Source organism: Sinohyriopsis cumingii, chromosome 1 (assembly GCF_028554795.1).
Source record: "Sinohyriopsis cumingii isolate HCF-2022 chromosome 1, ASM2855479v2, whole genome shotgun sequence".
NCBI classification, from domain to species: domain Eukaryota; kingdom Metazoa; phylum Mollusca; class Bivalvia; order Unionida; family Unionidae; genus Sinohyriopsis; species Sinohyriopsis cumingii.
The window spans coordinates 141557478-141577805 of NC_142961.1; the positions used below are offsets into that span (position 1 = coordinate 141557478).

General features: G+C 34.5%; 1 protein-coding gene across 1 annotated transcript in view; it reads left to right on the forward strand.

Annotated features, from left to right (window-relative positions):
* LOC149808033 (delta(24)-sterol reductase-like) overlaps positions 1 to 19279 on the forward strand; it is a 46426-nt gene extending 27147 nt beyond the window's left edge. Inside the window, exons 6-8 of the mRNA XM_089972835.1 lie at positions 399 to 596; positions 3885 to 4063; positions 11704 to 19279. Coding sequence (XP_089828961.1) covers positions 399 to 596; positions 3885 to 4063; positions 11704 to 11857 — 531 coding nt within the window. The 3' untranslated portion in view covers positions 11858 to 19279. The remainder of the gene's footprint in view (positions 1 to 398; positions 597 to 3884; positions 4064 to 11703) is intronic.
* The last annotated feature ends 1049 nt before the right edge of the window (positions 19280 to 20328 follow it).

Genomic DNA, 20328 nt, shown 5'->3' on the forward strand with positions numbered 1-20328 from the left:
AATTCTTTGCACATACTGCAAACAAGACATTGACTTATGTCACTCAGAGAATCCAGCAGAAACGTTTGAACACCAGGACCATCCAGTCCCTAGTGAGTATGGTGATGAATACTAATGACACTTGCATTATCTTTAAATCCCTTTGAACCCAAGTGAATTTATATTCAAATTGTAGCTATTGCAATATTGTGTGACAGTATTAAAAAGGGGAAATTTTGGGCATGTGGAAATTGTAGTCCGGGCTTGTGGAATTTCAGTCAGGTCTTGTAAGTTTATTTAAGTCACAAGTCCTGAAACTGTTTTTAAAAAATTCTTTGAGAACCAAAATACAGTACTTTTTTTGCAGTCATGTTTTTCATACATTTTGTTTTTAAATCAGGCATACACTTCATTTTCAGGATATTATTCCGTTTGGCAACAACCCAATCTTTCGATACCTATTTGGTTGGTGTGTCCCACCCAAAATTTCCCTCCTGAAACTCACCCAAGGGGAGACAATCAAGAAGCTGTATGAAGAACAACAGGTTATACAGGACATGCTGGTACCACTGACAAAACTTGAAGAGGCTTTGAAGGTCTTCCATGATGAGCTAGAGGTGGGATAAAGTTTTACTATACCCTGTTCCAAGAGGCAGGTGGATAGGGTTCAGATTTGTCCAGTCTGTCCGTGCATGTATTCATCTATTCTTCTACAAATCCCTCCAGTTTGAGCTGTAACTATGGTTTCTGTGCATTTATTGAGGCTAAACTCACAGGGTTTCATCTGTAAAAATCACTTAAATGAATGGGGGATGGGGTTAATAAACACATTTAAATGAGTCATGGGGCACAGGGTGCGTAATCACACCCAAAAAAAAGAGATTGGGCACAAATTGTCATGAATCATGTATGCTTTATTTCCAAGAAATGTAGAAATTTCCCATTTTGCTCATGTACAGTGTTGCTGTTGGTGAATGAGCAATAGTATCGGCAGAATCCCAAATTTGGTTGAACTGCTAGCTAAACTTCTTCATTGAAGCAAATGAGTCTAATCACATTTGGCTGAATGTGATTAAACATTATTTTCATGAAACAAATTGTACCATTAGTTCAATTAACTTCAACATTCCGAAAGTACCATCACTCTTCAAAGTACTGAAATGGCAGTTAACAAAGTTTGAAAAACACAACCACAAAATTGTGCATAGATTCACTTGTTAAAACAAAAAGGCATCAGAGTGAATATAGCTTGACGAAGCAATTGGACTGGGCAACAGTATTAATATCAGCTGTCAGCTGTTGAGTGAGATAATCTTGAAAATTTTGCCTCCAGTTTCCTTTTTGATACTGTAGGAACAGAGCTTCATAGCACACTAAGACATGGACAGTTCCCCCTGATAATAAATGAGGGTCGATATTTGTCAGACTACCGTCAGATCTTGACTCACAATTCCTAGTTATAATTTGAAATGACCATCTGTACTGGATGTATTGTTGAAGAGTCTTCATTTCAGTTGTACTTTAATGTGACAGTAAAGTTCAAACATTTAGTAAAGTTTTAAAACTAAAGGATGGTCACATGAGTGATTGTATGGTGGAAATGCAACCTGGTTATGACTTTATAAAAACAAGTTCTTAAAAAATAAATCTAAAACATGAGATAAAGAATGAGAATGTGGATTTTCATTTTAACATCAGTTATGCATAGCTGCCAACCTTCCAGGCTTGCAATTTAGTGAAAATAGGGATAAAAATTAGTGAATTTGGACATGAATTAGTGAAAAATACCATGACAATAACTCCATCCAATCTGACCATCAATACTACACTATATCAAGATCGCAATATAAAACTAAAACACTACATATATGCAGAAATATATCTGCTTTTCTATTTATTATGGTATTCATAAACTTCACTTGTTCTTGTGGTTATTTATCAAGACATGATACTGTGGCAGACTTGAACTTCCTCAACTGCTTGAGCTTGATCGTAAATTTGTTTTCAAAACAGTTCAGACTTTTTGCCTGCTGGTTGATCTTGGTGACTACAATTGCTCACAAATTTTCTGCACCTAAGAAGCCCTACAGTCTGTCTTATTTTTCCTCACTAGAGAAAATACTCTTTCACTGTCTCTGTTGCTGTGAGGAATGCACAGGAGCTGCAGCACTTTTGGTTCTTCCACAGGAAAATTTGGAAGCGATCTTCGAGTCTGGGAACTTTTGTCGGAACAGATGTTTAGCATAGTCTCCAACTGATAAAGATAGATTGTGTTCAACAAGAAAACTCACAAATAATGCTTCAGCATTGGGAGCTTGTAGGTCTTCCATCGATGGCTTAAAATATTCCAGAGTTGAAATCTGCAAATTCTTAATTTTCCCAACTTCTACGTGTTTTTTGCAACTGATGTTCTTCCTCAAATCGTCTCTGCCACCATGCGCAATACTAAATTTTGTGGCACACTGTGTGCAAAAAGCATGATGTATATCAATGTTTAATGGCAGAATGCATGGCCAATATTTGGTATATTCAAATTAAACTTTAAGCAATACATTTCTTTTTCCTTGGTGGTGAAGCCATTTTCAAGATCTTGCATGCAATGCCAAACGGTAATTCAAATCAGTGTTGGTGACGCATGCGCGTAGCAAAATTCTGGTTAGGCCCCAGTTTCTCTCAAAAGCATTTGTAAAACTACTGTTATACATGTAGATTAAAATAGGCTAAAATGCTTGCTACCAGGCCAACTGTACAATCGGCTGTAGTTCTACTAATATCGTGACCAGCAGTACTGGACCATTTTGGCAACTGCCAATATCATGACTAGTGCTTAATAGGAAATCTGTTATTTTATTAAAGATTTAAAATAATTGAGAATTGGAGAATTAGTGAATTTTTTGCTTGCGGCGTGAATCCATGAGGGTTGGCAGCTATGGTTATGTGTATGTGCACGTGATTTGGATATTTAATTTAGCTGTAACAATTTTTCAGTCATATCGCTGCAATGTCTGCAGTGTGGCAGTTTATAGTGATATCTAGCACAAGGGAATCATGCCACAGACATGTAGCATCATGTCCCACCTAGTCACGTTACTATAACACCAGGCCAAACAGTCCTCGCACTAGCCTCATAATGCTGAGTGCCAAGCAAGACATTTGATAGTACCATTATTATTGACCTTTGTAGCTAATTTCCACTTGGGATGTGGCAGGTTGAGGGTTCGAACCCTGGCCGGGTCATTCAAAGGTGGATAGGGTTATATAGGTTTTCAGCATTCCAAAATTTTCTCATTATAGTGATCTGTGTGTTGCATGTGTCCCATGGAGTTATTTTCTGTTGCCCACAATGACACTCAAAATTTGTACATTAATTCATAATGCAAGTTATTTTCTGCACAATTAACCAGTTTTGATAAAAATGTGATTGTTACATCGTTTACTTCTTGTTTCCAACTTTTCAACTGGATACCTTTTAAATGAGCCAAGGTTTCAGTAATGCAGCCCTTGGCTAATGTACTAATTCTCTCTTGGTGATTTTAGTTTGGGACCTTTGAAATAAAATAATGCAGATTTTACTTATGAAATGAAATTAGCCGATGAATATTGATTTTTCTCCAGATCTAAAGACTATGACAGCATTATATATTGGGTGGGGGAGGGGTATATTATGGCAGCCTGGGACAGTTTTAAAGTTTTTGAAGAGCAGTTTAAACTGCATGTCTCATGCCCAGAAATTTATTTGGAATTTAAAAGGAAAAGATTGATTTTTATGTTTTCTTTCAGATTCAAAATTCTAGCAAGCAAATAGACAACTTTAGGATTTTTGCTTCTGCTGCAAAAAGTCATGTCAGCTTTGGAGCAGTTAATTGTCTTTCCTCTTGTAGAAGTTAGTTTGCTGTATGTTTCAGATTTATCCTCTCTGGCTGTGTCCATTTATGTTGTACAACCAGCCTGGCATGGTGCACCCAAAAGGGGATCAGGATGAACTCTATGTGGACATTGGAGCCTATGGAGTCCCTAAAGCCAAGGGATTCGTGGCCATCCCCTCCACTAGGAAGATAGAAGCATTTGTCAGACAAGTCAGTGGGTGAGTTGTTGCCTGTGTCAAACCAGTCAATAGTGGAAATGTTTCGTACGTCAGTGGGTGAGTTGTTGTGTGTGTCAAACGAGCCAATAGTGGAAATGTTTCCTATGTTAGACAAGTAAGTGGTTGAGTTCAGTAAAATATGAATCAGGCTGAGAAACGCATCATAAATTGATGAAAGATGAGGAACAATGGAAATTTATTGACTGAGATTGAATTTGCATTGATATAAGGCCCTGCATTGATATAAGGCCTGTCAGATGCTGCAGTAATAAATGCAAAATTGCTTTTGGTATTACTCAAGACATGGTTTGTATCTTTCTTTACTTGACAAAGAAATTATTATATCCATAAAATTACTCATGGTTTGTATCCTTCTTTACTTCACAAAGAAAATATTATATCCATAAAATTACTCATGGTTTGTATCCTTTACTTCACAAAGAAAATTTTATATCCATAAAAATAGTCACAATTTGTATCCTTCTTTACTTCACAAAAAAATATTATATCCATAAAATTAGTCACAATTTATATCCTTCTTTACTTCACAAAGAAAATATTATATCAATAAAAATTACCTATGGTTTGTATCCTTTACTTCACAAAGAAAATGTTATATCCATAAAATTAGTCACAATTTGTATCCTTCTTTACTTCACAAAAAAATATTATATCCATAAAAATTAGTCACAGTTTGTATCCTTCTTTACTTCACAAAAAAACATTATATCCATAAAAATTACTCATGGTTTGTATCCTTCTTTACTTCACAAAAAATATTTTATCCATAAAATTACTCATGGTTTGTATCCTTCTTTGCTTCACAAAAAATATTATATCCACAAAAATTAGTCACAGTTTGTATCCTTCTTTACTTCACAAAAAAATATTATATCCATAAAAATTACTCATGGTTTGTATCCTTCTTTACTTCACAATAAAATATTACATCCATAAAATTACTCATGGTTTGTATCCTTCTTTACTTCACAAAAAAATATTATATCCACAAAAATTACTCAGTTTGTATCCTTCTTTACTTCACAAAAAAATATTATATCCATAAAAATTACTCATGGTTTGTATCCTTCTTTACTTCACAAAAAATATTATATCCATAAAAATTACTCATGGTTTGTATCCTTGTTTACTTCACAAAAAATATTATATCCATAAAATTAGTCACAATTTGTATCCTTCTTTACTTCACAAAAAATATTATATCCATAAAATTAGTCACAATTTGTATCCTTCTTTACTTCACAAAAAATATTATATCCATAAAAATTACTCACAGTTTGCATCCTTCTTTACTTCACAAAAAAATATTATATCCATAAAATTACTCATGGTTTGTATCCTTCTTTACTTCACAAAAAAATATTATATCCATAAAAATTACTCACAGTTTGAATCCTTCTTTACTTCACAAAAAAATATTATATCCATAAAAATTACTCATGGTTTGTATCCTTCTTTACTTCACAAAAAAATATATCCATAAAATTACTCATGGTTTGTATCCTTCTTTACTTCACAAAAAAATATTATATCCATAAAAAATTACTCATGGTTTGTATTCTTCTTTACTTCACAAAAAAATATTATATCCATAAAAATTACTTATGGTTTGTATCCTTCTTTACTTCACAAAAAAATATTATATCCATAAAAATTACTCATGGTTTGTATCCATCTCTACATCACAAAGAAAATATTATATCCATAAAATTAGTCACAGTTTTGTATCCTTCTTTACTTAACAAAGAAAATATTATATCCATAAAATTAGTCACGGTTTGTATCCTTCTCTACTTCACAAACAAAATATTATATCCATAAAATTAGTCACAGTTTGTATCCTTCTTTACTTCACAAAGAAAATATTATATCCATAAAATTAGTCAAAGTTTGTATCCATCTCTACTTCACAAAGAACATATTATATCCATTAAAATTAGTCAAGGTTTGTATCCTACTTTACTTCACAAAGAAAATATTATATCCATAAAATTAGTCAAGGTTTGTATCCTACTTTACTTTGCAAAGAACATAATATATCTATACAATTTCTCATGTTTTGTGCCCTTATCTATAAAATTACTAAGGGTTTGTGTCCTTCATTACTTCACAAAGCAAATATTACATTGATAAAATTACTCATGGATTGTGTTCTTCTTTACTAAACAAAGTACCTGCTATGTCCATTTATAACAATGTACACTTGCTAGAAATTCACACAGTCCTAATAGAAATCCCCAGTTCAAACAGTGATATTAAGTTGTTGCTTGTACGTAAATGCAGAAGGATATCGGTATCTTCTTTGAGTCAGATATCAGAATTTATACTAGTGTTAGCAATGAATAACTTGCATATCAACCCAATTACAGCTGTAAGGATTATGCCAATTTGCTCAGAAATGCACAAAAATGAATGAGTTTATACATTTTTTTAGAGATATAGATATTATTATTCAGTATTTGATCAATTATTATGTTTTGTTAAATGACAAATTCATGAAATTAAATGTCCATGAATATGTATTGGTTAATGTGATCCAGAGTATATTGTTTTCCTGGTAATAACTAGCAGATTTCAGGTTAGGGGTTGGTGATGTAAAGACATTTTAATTGGCTGCTGTAATGGTTATTATTTCTTACCAACACCATCATTGGATACATCCAGTTAACATTATGTAGATATATTTATATATCATGGATTGAACAACAAGTAAAATTGCTTATCCCATGTTTTCTTCCTAATTTGTTGAATTCCCCAATATTACATGAAACCCCTCCTTCAAAAATGAGTGAATACATGAAAATTGTCCATAGTTGAATAATCATGACTGTAACACAGCCAGTAAGATTCCTGATTATTGACAAGGTACAATATGATTATATAAGTGTTTGACTTCTAGAGCAACACCATAATCAACTGCTTACTAAATGACTTTTTGCAACAGGGTAATGAAACACTTTCATTGATTATCCTGTTATTAAAAGTATTTTACCAACTGCACTTGGCACGGCTGTACTACAATAAATATATATTTTTCCAACTGCACTTGGCAAGGCTGTACTACAGTAAATATGCATCTTTTGTTATTTTGGTAATGTCTGTTGTTACATGCAGTTTTGGTAGTCAGTGGTAATGTCTATTGTTACATGCAGTTTTTGGTATACAGTTAATGGTAATGTCTGCTGTTACATGCAGTTTTGATAGTCAGTGGTAATGTCTATTGTTACATGCAGTTTTTGGTATACAGTTAATGGTAATGTCTGCTGTTACATGCAGTTTTGGTAGTCAGTGGTAATGTCTATTGTTACATGCAGTTTTTGGTATACAGTTAATGGTAATGTCTGCTGTTACATGCAGTGGTTGGTATTCAGTGGTAATGTCTGCTGTTATATGCAGTGTGATATTCAGTGGTAAATGTCAGTTATTGCATGCAATTTTTGGTACTGGGTGGTAATGTCTGCTGTTACAAGCAGTGTTTGGTATTTTTGGTAATGTCTGTTGTCAAATGAAGTATTTGGTATTGGGTGATAATGTCTGCTGTTACATGCAGTGTTTGGTATCCGGTGCAGATGTCAGCTTTTTCATGCAGGTTTTGGTATTCAGTGGTAATGTCTGCTGTTACATGCATGATTTGGTATTCATTGGTAATGTCTGATGTTACATGCAGTGTTTGGTATTCAGTGGTAATGTTAGATGTTACACACAGTAGTTGGTATTCATTGGTAATGTCTGATGTTACATGCAGTGTTTGGTATTCAGTGGTAATGTCAGGTGTTACATGCAGTGGTTGGTGTTCATTGGTAATATCTGCTGTTACATGCAGGATTTGGTATTCATTGGTAATGTCTGATGTTACTTGCAGGATTTGGTATTCCTTGGTAATGTCTGATGTTACATGCAGTGGTTGGTATTCATTGGTAATGTTTGATGTTACATGCAGTGTTTGGTATTCAGTGGTAATGTATGATGTTACATGCAGGTTTTGGTATCCAGTGGTAATGTCTGCTGTTGCATGCAGTGTTTGGTATTCAGTGGTAAATGCCTGATGTTACATGCAGTGTTTGGTATTCAGTGGTAATGTCAGATGTTACATGCAGTGGTTGGTATTCAGTGGTAATGTCTGATGTTACACGCAGTGTTTGGTATTCAGTGGTAAATGCCTGATGTTACATGCAGTGTTTGGTATTCAGTGGTAATGTCTGATGTTACATGCAGTGGTTGGTATTCAGTGGTAATGTCTGCTGTTACATGCAGTGTTTGGTATTCAGTGGTAATGTTTGATGTTACATGCAGTGTTTGGTATTCAGTGGTAATGTCAGATGTTACATGCAGTGTTTGGTATTCAGTGGTAATGTCAGATGTTACATGCAGTGTTTGGTATTCAGTGGTAATGCCTGATGTTATATGCAGTGTTTGGTATTCAGTGGTAATGCCTGATGTTATATGCAGTGTTTGGTATTCAGTGGTAATGCCTGATGTTACATGCAGTGTTTGGTATTCAGTGGTAATGTATGATTTTACATGCAATTTTTGGTATTCAGCAGTAATATCTGATGTTCTGATGTTACTTGCAGGTTTTGGTATTCAGTGGTAATGTCTGATGTTACATGCAGGTTTTGGTATTCAGTGGTAATGTCTGCTGTTACATGCAGGTTTTGGTATTCAGTGGTAATGTCCGATGTTACATGCAGGTTTTTGGTATTCAGTGGTAATGTCTGCTGTTACATGCAGTGTTTGGTATTCACTGGTAATGTCTGATATTCTGATTTCACATGCAGGTTTTGGTATTCAGTGGTAATGTCTGCTGTTACATGCAGTGTTTGGTATTCAGTGGTAATGTCTGATATTTTGATTTTACGTGCAGGTTTTGATATTCAGCAATAATATCTGATATTCTGATGTTACATGCAGGTTTTGGTATTCAGTGGTAATGTCTGATGTTACATGTAGTGTTTGGTATTCAGTGGTAATGTCTGCTGTTACATGCAGTGTTTGGTATTTAGTGGTAATGTCTGCTGTTACATGCAGGTTTTGGAATTCATTGGTAATGTCTGATGTTACATGCAGGTTTTGTTATTCAGTGCTAATGTCTGCTGTTAAATGCAGTGTTTGGTATTCTGTGGTAAATGCCTAATGTTACATGCAATGTTTGGTATTCATTGGTAATGTCTTATGTTTTATGCAGTGTTTGGTATTCAGTGTTAATGTCTGATGTTACATGCAGTGTGTGGTATTCATTGGTAATGTCTGCTGTTACATGCAGTGTGTGGTATTCATTGGTAAATGCCTGATGTTACATGCAGTGTTTGGTATTCAGTGGTAATGTCTGATGTTACATGCAGTGTTTGGTATTCAGTGGTAATGACTCATGTTACATGCAGGTTTTGGTATTCAGTGGTAATGTCTGCTGTTACATGCAGTGTTTGGTATTCAGTGGCAAATGCCTGATGTTACATGCAGTGTTTGGTATTCATTGGTAATGTCTGATGTTATGTGCAGTTATTTGGTATTCAGTGGTAATGTCAGATGTTATATGCAGTGTTTGGTATTCTGTTGTAAATGCCTGATGTTACATGCAGTGTTTGGTATTCAGTGGTAATGTATGATGTTACATGCAGTGTTTGGTATTCATTGGTAATGTCTGATGTTACATGCAGTGTTTGGTATTCAATGGTAATGTCTGCTGTTGCATGCAGTGTGTGGTATTCAGTGGTAAATGCCTGATGTTACATGCAGTGTTTGGTATTCATTGGTAATGTCTGATGTTACATGCAGTGTGTGGTATTCATTGGTAATGTCTGCTGTTACATGCAGTGTGTGGTATTCAGTGGTAGATGCCTGATGTTACATGCAGTGTTTGGTATTCATTGGTAATGTCTGCTGTTACATGCAGTGTTTGGTATTCAGTGGTAATGTCTGCTGTTACATGCAGGTTTTGGTATTCAGTGGTAATGTCTGCTGTTACATGCAGTGTTTGGTATTCATTGGTAATATCTGATGTTATATGCAGTGTTTGGTATTCAGTGGTAATGTTAGATGTTACACACAGTAGTTGGTATTCAGTGGTAATGTCTGATGTTACATGCAATGTATGGTATTCAGTGGTAATGTCTGATGTTACATGCAGTGTTTGGTATTCAGTGGTAATGTCTGCTGTTACATGCAGTGTTTGGTATTCAGTGGTAATGTCTGCTGTTACATGCAGTGTTTGGTTTTCAGTGGTAATGTCTGATATTTTGATTTTACGTGCAGGTTTTGATATTCAGCAATAATATCTGATATTCTGATGTTACATGCAGGTTTTGGTATTCAGTGGTAATGTCTGATGTTACATGCAGGTTTTGGTATTCAGTGGTAATGTCTGATGTTACATGCAGTGTTTGGTATTCAGTGGTAATGTTTGATGTTACATGCAGTGTTGGTATTCAGTGGTAATGTCTGATGTTACATGCAGTGTTTGGTATTCAGTGGTAATGTCTGCTGTTACATGCAGTGTGTGGTATTCATTGGTAATGTCTGATGTTACATGCAGTGTGTGGTATTCATTGGTAATGTCTGCTGTTACATGCAGTGTGTGGTATTCAGTGGTAAATGCCTGATGTTACATGCAGTGTTTGGTATTCATTGGTAATGTCTGATGTTACATGCAGGTTTTGGTATTCAGTGGTAATGTCTGCTGTTACATGCAGTGTTTGGTATTCATTGGTAATATCTGATGTTATATGCAGTGTTTGGTATTCAGTGGTAATGTTAGATGTTACACACAGTAGTTGGTATTCAGTGGTAATGTCTGATGTTACATGCAATGTATGGTATTCAGTGGTAATGTCTGATGTTACATGCAGTGTTTGGTATTCAGTGGTAATGTCTGCTGTTACATGCAGTGTTTGGTATTCAGTGGTAATGTCTGCTGTTACATGCAGTGTTTGGTTTTCAGTGGTAAATGCCTGATGTTACATGCAGTTTTTGGTATTCATTGGTAATGTCTGATGTTACACACAGTGTTTGGTATTCATTGGTAATGTCTGATGTTACACGCAGTTCTTATGCATACAACATGGTTACATTGTCATGATAACACACAGTAAACTTTTACCTTTATTCATTAAAAGTTATTAATCACCCATGTTTCTTTAAACATGCTACGAGGGGTCTGTTCATATATTGACTGTTTCTATATAAAAACTGCATCCTACACTTAAAAATGTTGAATCTCCCTCTTACAAAATGACAGAGGGAGAATTCACCCTCAAAAAATTACAGTTCCCTCCTTGATTGACTGCCTTTTCTTATCACCTAGTTTAACTGTGAGCAGCTTAGATCATCCATTGGATAATGTGTTAGCAGATCAGTGCCTTTACTGTTTCTTGAAATAATAGTTGATTGAACAGCATCAAGACATAAATGCTGATCTTGTAGTAGGCATATATTTTCTTATAAATGGTTCTAAGGAAATAGACGGAAAATACTTTTTAACAACTATGTATTGAACTTTGAACACAGCGTAAAGAATTTGGGCCTTACAGCTTTTATGCTTATAATCTCACCATTGCCTATGTTCTAACAAATCTTTGAAAACCATGTTTGATTCTCAGAATGAAATTGTGAATCATCTGTAGATTCCAGATGCTGTATGCTGATACCTATCTGACTCGTGAAGAGTTTTCTGAGATGTTTGATCACTCCCTGTATGAGAAAATGAGACAGAAACTGGACTGTGACAAGGCATTTCCAGTGGTGTATGACAAAGTCAACAGAAAAGTGCGGGACTAGTCTGCTTAGCCTGCAAGAAGAGAGCAAAAGTGCCAGACAAACATTTTTCAGTAATTAATGTGCTTATATTTTGTTAAAATATTTTGGGTTATAATTTCACTGATTCATATTTGGATTTTAAAGATTTGATATGAGAAGTCAATGCCTTATCAACTACTTTATTCCTTATAATAGTTTTGATTAGTCATTGCTATCTCATTAAAAACTGATGACACAAAACATTTATCAAAAAATAAGTTTGGGGAAATAGTTTTCTGGAAAACTATAGTTTGTCATTTTAGTTCCTTTTGGTGTTAAGTTTTTAGTTGTTTGGAAAGTGTGCAGAGTCATCTCAAAAACTGTTTTAAAATTGTGTAGAATGTTAATTACAGAATTTATATCATGGAAAAATGACAACCAGTACTTTTTACTCAAAAACGGTGCCAGTTTTGGTTGTATTTGCCTTTTTTCTGCTTCTGCTTTGTTTTGTTGGCAGTAACTATGTTATTTAGTTACATAGATATTTTGATCCATATATTAATGTCTTGCAGTTTATCATCCGATCCAGCCATAAAATATTCATGTGTACACATTGTTATGGTTCATAATGAAACTTGATAAGTATTATCAAATGACATTATCAATTTGACATTGGTTCAGTCCATAAAAGATTTGTTTTTATAATTAAGAATGTCTGCTTTTGTAAAATCAAAGCTTAATCCACAGCTAGATATGAATTGATTGTTACATTATGACATCATGATATGGTGTCATTTGGTTACCCGACTGTATCATAGCCCTATGACATGAATGTTTCATTATGACATAATGATATGCTGTCTTTTTGTTTTCTGATTGTATCATAGCCCTATGACATGTTACATTATGACATCATGATACGGTGTCTTTTTGTTTCCTGATTGTATCATAGCCCTATGACATGTTACATTATGACATCATATGGCATCATTTTTTCTACCTGATTGTATCATACTCCACTGACATGGATGTTACATTATGACATCATGATATGGTGTCATTTTGTTTCCTGATTGTATCATAGCCCTATGACATGAATGTTACATTATGACAACATGATAATGGTGTCTTTTTGTTTCCTGATTGTATCATAGCCCTATGACACGTTACATTATGACATCATGATATGGTGTCATTTTGTTTCCTGATTGTATCATAGCCCTATGACTGCATCATTATGACATCATATGGCATAATTTTTCTACCTGATTGTATCATAGCCCTATGAACTCACGGAGAGATTGATGAAGGATGATGTTGGTGTGACATGTCTTTCATTAAATTATGAAAAAGAAAAATACTTGCACAAGAATTGTAGTAACAATCCTGTGAAAGAAAATGATCACATCAGCAAAAGTATGCAAGCCCTGGGAAATCTTTAGCATTTGACAATCATTTGATGATCGGCTACACTTGCTTTCTATTTCAAAAAGACAATCTATTTTTAAAAAATTATCATACTGAAAGAATTCACTAACCGGCATACATTTTTCTTAGTGAATTTGATATGTGATATCAATAACCTTCAACCTGCACAAATTTGATTGCATTTGAAATACTCATTCAGCAATTATCTTTTTGAAGATGGGGGCCATTTTTTCATATTTGATGGTAATGACCTTTACATGGGATAAACTAAGAGTAAGACAAGAATATTCTTATCAGACTGTGATCAGATTTGGTACATAATCTTAGATCATCTGAATCATGGATGAATTCGATTATGAGCAGCATCCAGTCAGGTTAATATGGTGACCATGCTTCTGATTAGTTGATCTTGTAAACACTCTAGAGGTCATATTTCTGATCAGATTTTGATCAGACTTTCTGTAATAGCTTATATCAACACTATCTCCATTGGGGGTTAGGACAGATACATGAATCCATGCTAACTTCATAGATAAACTCCCTGTTGTTATATATGCTTTATGGATGGGTCTATACACAGGTTTTGAGTTATGAATCAAGGCCTAATCCCCAGAACTGGGAATGATGCAGGGGTAATGCTGGTTGTATTAACTGAGGTGTCCTTTTTATGCAGAGAAAGTTTTTAATATATATGGTATGGTCTAGGAAAGAAGATAAATGATGACTGCATTAAGAGACAATGCAGCAACTCTGTACTCCAAGTTTTTCTTTACTCTCTTCAGTTTCAGTATAGGGGCCCCGAGTGGCCGAGTGGTCTAAAGCACTCTTCGTTACGGATCACTGCCATCTCACCTCTGTCTGCGGCGGTTCGAGTCTAAGATTCAGCCAATGTGGGTATGTGAGAAAGCTTGCCAGTAGCTTCTCGTGGGTCGGTGGTTCTTTCTGGGGTTTTCCCGGGTTCTTCCTCCACCATTAATACTGGCCGCCATGTATAGCCTATCGTGTGCTGAAAAATGGCGTTAAACCCCACAACAACCACAAATCAGTTTCAGTATATGTGTGAACTTGCATTCACAAGCCGACATATGTCAACTAACCAGGTGATCGATATCTGGACCACTTGCTTGTTTTAATGTTCAAGTACATCGTAGGGGTTTCAGGTAGCATTTTACTAGCAACATATTTGCTTGCAATACATGCTATACTTGTAAACTGCCATCAGTCATTCACTGAACACCATGTGAAACAAGTCTTTGAAAGTTAGCAAGTAAGATAGACTTCATTGGTCAGATATTGTCCCTGTAACTTTACACTAAAGACATGAAGAAAATTACTACATTTATCTATTGTAGTAATGTGCCTCAAATACTTAGATACAGAGAACAACCACTTTATATTCTGAGTGACACCTGTGTTTGGATAGAACAGCTGGCTATAACAAAACCCCTTTCTCAACACATTACTTTTGACAATCTGAAATTGTTCACTATATTGACAGTATGCTCTACTCTGTCCTTTATATACATATGTTATTCCTGTGAAAGGTGTATGCAAGCCTGTGGTGGCAATTGACAATATGCTGAGCTCTTATGTACATATGTTCACTCCTGTGAAAGGCGTATGTGTGCCTCCGAATATTCACAAAGTGTAAGACATCTATTCAACCACCTTTATGACTAAATCCCATAGTTGCTGTAAAGAGAATGTCAGTCAATGAAAGGTATATCTGACCTACAGTCTCTAAAATATACATTTTAAATTTAGGTTTATTCTCTCTCTCTCTCTCTCTCTCTCTCTCTCTCTCTCTGCAGAATTAAATCTTGAATCTTCAAAGAGCTGTAGCCATACCCTAGAGCAGAAGGCCTAATTGTTTGTTATGGGAAAAGTTGCTTTTACCTAATAAGTGTATTAAGTGTTCCAAAAGTTGTGATTAGACTGTAATTATTCTATTATTATCACATAAAATGAATTAAATACTCACATATTACATTTTAGATATGACCAACTGCAATATTCAAAGACTAGAAGAGCGTACATGATGGCCTGTTGTCCATCGTCCATTTGTTATCCATCCATCAGCATGGAGCCTTAGTAGCTCGGTTCTTTTAGAGTATCAGACTTATAGTCCAAAAGTTGCAGGGTCAATACTTGCCCAGGCCAAACCATGTCAGCTGCCTAAGTGCCTTCTTGGGAAGGCACTTAGCTACCATTTTCTCAGCATGATACTGCTGATGGGGATTGCCATAAAATTTTACATATACATTCATTCTAAGGTCTAGTTGGTCCTATATAAAAAAACGTACCCCTCAGACTTCCAATCTTGTTATTGCTACTCCTTATGAATGGATTGTTATATCAACATAGGGTTTTCACTAAAAAAAACCTTCTATGGTGTCTTATTGGTCCTCAATGAAAATGGTGCCAATCTGAACCCAATATGACTGCCAAGGTGACCCTCTTGAAAATCATATCTCTACTTCACTTTAATGGATGATCATATCAACAAAAGGATTCTTGCAAAAGGATGTCTTGTTTGTCCAAAATAAAAATGGTGCCTATCTAACCCCCAGTATGGTAACCACAGCAGTCATCTTGAAAATCTTTTTTATCACCACTTTTTCTGAGCAGATGAGCATGGGGTTTTCTTTCAATTACTTCCCATGATGCCCAGTTGTTTCTGTGTAAAAATGTTGCCAATCAGACATATTATATGGCCACCACAGCAGCCAGCTTGAAATGATTTCTATTCCTCCAGAATTGATAGTTGTGGTTGTATTGGTATTCTTATATTTAGTTGGTCCTAAATGAAAATAGTGTCCCTTAGACATCCAATATAACCACAGTATTGAAAATCTTGTTGTTTGCACTCCTGCAGACTGGATGGTGATATTGTAGTAGCCATATTGTCTTTAATGAAAATTATACCAATCTTACATCCAATATTACTGTGTGGAGGTTATCTTGAAAATTGTATTATCACTGCTCCTTCTAATTGACATGGAGGTTTCACTAAAAGACTTTATATGATGTCTAATTGGTTCTCAAAATGGTGCTAATCAGACCTTCATTTTCTTGCCTGTGTTGGCTATCATAGAAATCTTGCTATTGCTGCTTTTCCTGAATTCGTCATGGTGACATGATGTTTTCAATAATGACTTATAGCTGATGCTAAATGAAATTGTGTCCCAGTCAAACCACCAATATGGCTATCATGGTGGTTATTTTGAAATCTTGTAACTACTTCTCCTGAACAGATACTCATATAGATATAGGATTTTCCTATGATATTTTGTTGGTCCTTAATAAAGATGGTGCTGTTCAGTGGTGGCTGTCTTGAACAACGTATTTTGAAGGGATAGTTAAATCAACATGGTGTTTTTTTATAGTGTTTTCACGAAAACACTTTTTTGCCATATGTAGTTGGTTCTAAATTAAAATAATGCTAGTGTGACCTCTCAGAATTTGAAACATTGTATTATAGACTATTTTTTTGAATGGATGGCCATACTGACATATCCTGAAATATTTAGTTACTCCGATACTAAAGTCGTGCTTACCTAATCTCTAGTCTTGACTTGATGGCCATCCTGTACATTTTTATTTCTCCTGAATGAATCTTGGTGTCAAATTGATTTAAACTAAAACACTACTAATGTATAGCTGATTCTTAAGTAAAATGTTGACAAGATAAAAAAAAAGTATCATCACTACTTTCTCACATGTGGGCTTGTCACTAAAACACTTCTTGCAATTTTAATTGGTTCTGGAAGAAAATGGCTCAAATCAGACCACAAGCATATCTGCACTTATGTGAAGGAATTTTAAAAACCCGATCCAATTAACCTTGCATCAGATCAAAGGGCTTTGCTTGGATTTTTTTAATACTTTTTTATAAACATAGTGATGTGTACATATACAAGTAAATTTTGACCCAAACCTTTTGTATTTTGTTGCATCTCATTGAACAAGTTGATCGTCAGTACTGGTTTGAAGGTAAAAGGTCTTGACTCGGGTTTTAGCTATACAGGCTTGTAGGTGTATGAGAAAAAATGAATGGATTTCTTATAGAACACAGTTTGCAAAATGACAAACAAGTATGAATGGATCTGCAATAAAACCCACTTTGTGGAATGACAAACAAGTATGAATGGATTTGCAATAAAACCCACTTTGTGGAATGACAAACAAACAAGTATGAATGGATTTGCAATAAAACCCACTTTGTGGAATAACAAACAAGTATGAATGGATTTGTTATAGAACACACTTTGTGGAATGACAAAGACGTATGAATGGATTTGCAAAAAACCATAATACCATGAAAGATGTCACTTAACATTTGGGTATATCTTGACATTGTCAGAGACAAATTCAGTGATTTTCTATCCATGATATTAGGTTATGTACTTGTTAACTTCGACAGCACCACAATATTTTGTCAGTAAATTTTATATGTTGGAGTTTCTCAAGAATGTCAGAGATGGTTTCAATTCTCAGCAGTTAAAAGGAATAAAAGGAAAGAAACAAACTCAGATTACTCAACATGTTTCTTGGCCAGTAGAGCATCCAATGGATTTAGTAATAAACCTTCCTCAGAAGTGATATTAATGATCCTTTTGTCTAATTGTTGGATGCACCTGAAATGCAGTGTATGACAGAGTTTTATTTCTTGCCAGAGTTTGTGTCAGTAATAGTACAAAACTTTATACCTGTTTTATTATTCTGTCAGTTGCTAACCATGTGTACTTTTTAACACGTTATCTTGAATTTCTGCACACTTGTATAATTCTACTTTGTTTGATCCTAATTTATTTTTTTGCTGCCATTGTATTGCCGTCCAGCTTTGAGTGTGGATATTATGTACCATATATAGTTTGATACACAATCATTATTTATTATTCTCATGAGGTCCGTCAGTAAGGTCTACTATTCTGTTATTCTTTATAGTGAGTAACTTCTTTATGTATTGATATCATGAGCACTGCCTCGAACCTCTTGTGATACTTATATATACAGCATATACAGATAGATCCCAAGCAACACTTTTAACATGGATTTCTTCCACTGCCATTTCTTAAGTTGACTGTTGTGATCACTTTTTAGGAAGAAAGGGTTAATGATTTATTTGTTTAAAGTTCTATCGTGAAAATGTTACCTCTTTCCCTTAAAGAATGTAGGTTATCTTTCTCTTATGTTATAGTTGTACCAAAATTAAATTTTAATTTTTGCTTAAGTTTAGAAGAAAAGTTTTTAAAACTTGTTATTTCTGTGATCTAATATGCTTCCGGTATTTGCAAAGGGAGAAAACTCTTGAAGTAGAAATAACTGTCTATTGTACCCCAAACTGTTCATGACATAGAATAATTGTGGTGATCAGTGTTGTTGAAGTGGACTGTTATTTATATCTTTATTTTAGTTAAAATAACAGGCCATAGAGTTAAAATTTTAAACAGTAAGTTGTGGGTTATTTTATTTAAATACCTGGATGGAGGGGCAGCACTAATTGTTTTGGAGTAATACCATTGGAAATTAAATAATATTGCACAAATTTTTATATAAAAAAGTATTAAAAAAACCCAAATAACAGTCAAATCTCATCCACAATAGAACAAAAATGCATTCCCACTCCCCAGATTGATTGTAATAAAATATCCCTGGTCTTGTTGGTATTATTGTTGTTGTTATTATTATTATTATTATTTCTCAAATTGGAAATATTTTTTTAAGAACAAGTGCACAATTGTTAATACAGGCAATGACTGCAAAGTACATTTCAAACAAATAAGGCATGAAATTATTTAGTTTGGTACATGAAAGATAAAATTCAATTAGACATATTACAATTTGATCAAGGCAGTTTTTGTCATGCGTTAAATCAGTCCATACATCAGGGTTATAAAATGAAACATGTACAGCAAAAAATTTGCAATTCAAGTTTTAACATTGTTGGCTGCAATATATTTAACATTTTGATATTCAGTGTATGATTTTGCTTTGTTCAGTTATAGCAATGATAATAAATGTGCTTGCATACCAGATTTTGTTCTCAAATTATTCTCATTAGTAAATAGTCTGTTTTCACACCTGTCTGTCATATATATATATATTGCAGTGTAATATATATACTCCCTTATAAGAATTAAGTCTGTATGGTGATAAACAAAGTAAGGGATCATCCATAAACGATGTCCACAAAAATGGGGGGAATGTTCCAATGCGGAAAAGGGGGAGGGGTGTAAAGGACCTTGTGGAAGTCCGCAAGCTAGTATTTTTTGTTACGATGTTCTGTGTTGAACAGCTGCTTTAGGCCTACTGCATGTATTCCAGTATGTTTTCTGGATGTCCTTTATGGGTAATCCCTAAGTAAAAATTATTTGTTAATTTCAATTTGTACGATTCGTGCCACAGAATATTAATAAATGGGTTGGCCTTATAGCAGGTAGCCACCACTTTTTGTTATATAGACTCTAACTACCTTTTGTCATATAGACTCTAATCCATCTTGACAACATTTAGTACTGAAGCAGAACAAAGTTTGTTGTTTTACGATCATTGGGTTCTTTAGTAACCTGACCATAATCAATTAATGTATTTAATCCTTTCTGACACACTTCTGCTCACAATCTTCAAACAATGAAGCCAGCTGACCAAGCTGACAGGATCAAAGGGTGAAAGTAGTGATATACATTGGCTTGCCCTGCTTAAACCAGTTTAATTATGTCACCATAGGCAGTATTACCATAAATATACTATGCTGAAACCAGAATGGGAAAAAAAATGGAAGAAAAAAACAACAATTTTTCACTAATAATTTTGTGTATGAGGGAGATTTAAGTGAGAATGGGAGACAGTCCTCAAAACTTGGAAGAAAAAAATCTGAGCTCTCGATTTCTGTCCACCAATCAAATAGACTTAACTTACGAAAAGTCATTAGTTTTGATGATCAAGAATGAATATTTACAAGTAATTACAAGCTCTAGAGTTTTATTATCTCCAGGCAAGGACCTAATAAAACTACTGGATTTTATTGAACAATTTGCCAGTAATTGTCCTCATCAACTGATATGTATAAGGAGAGATGTACA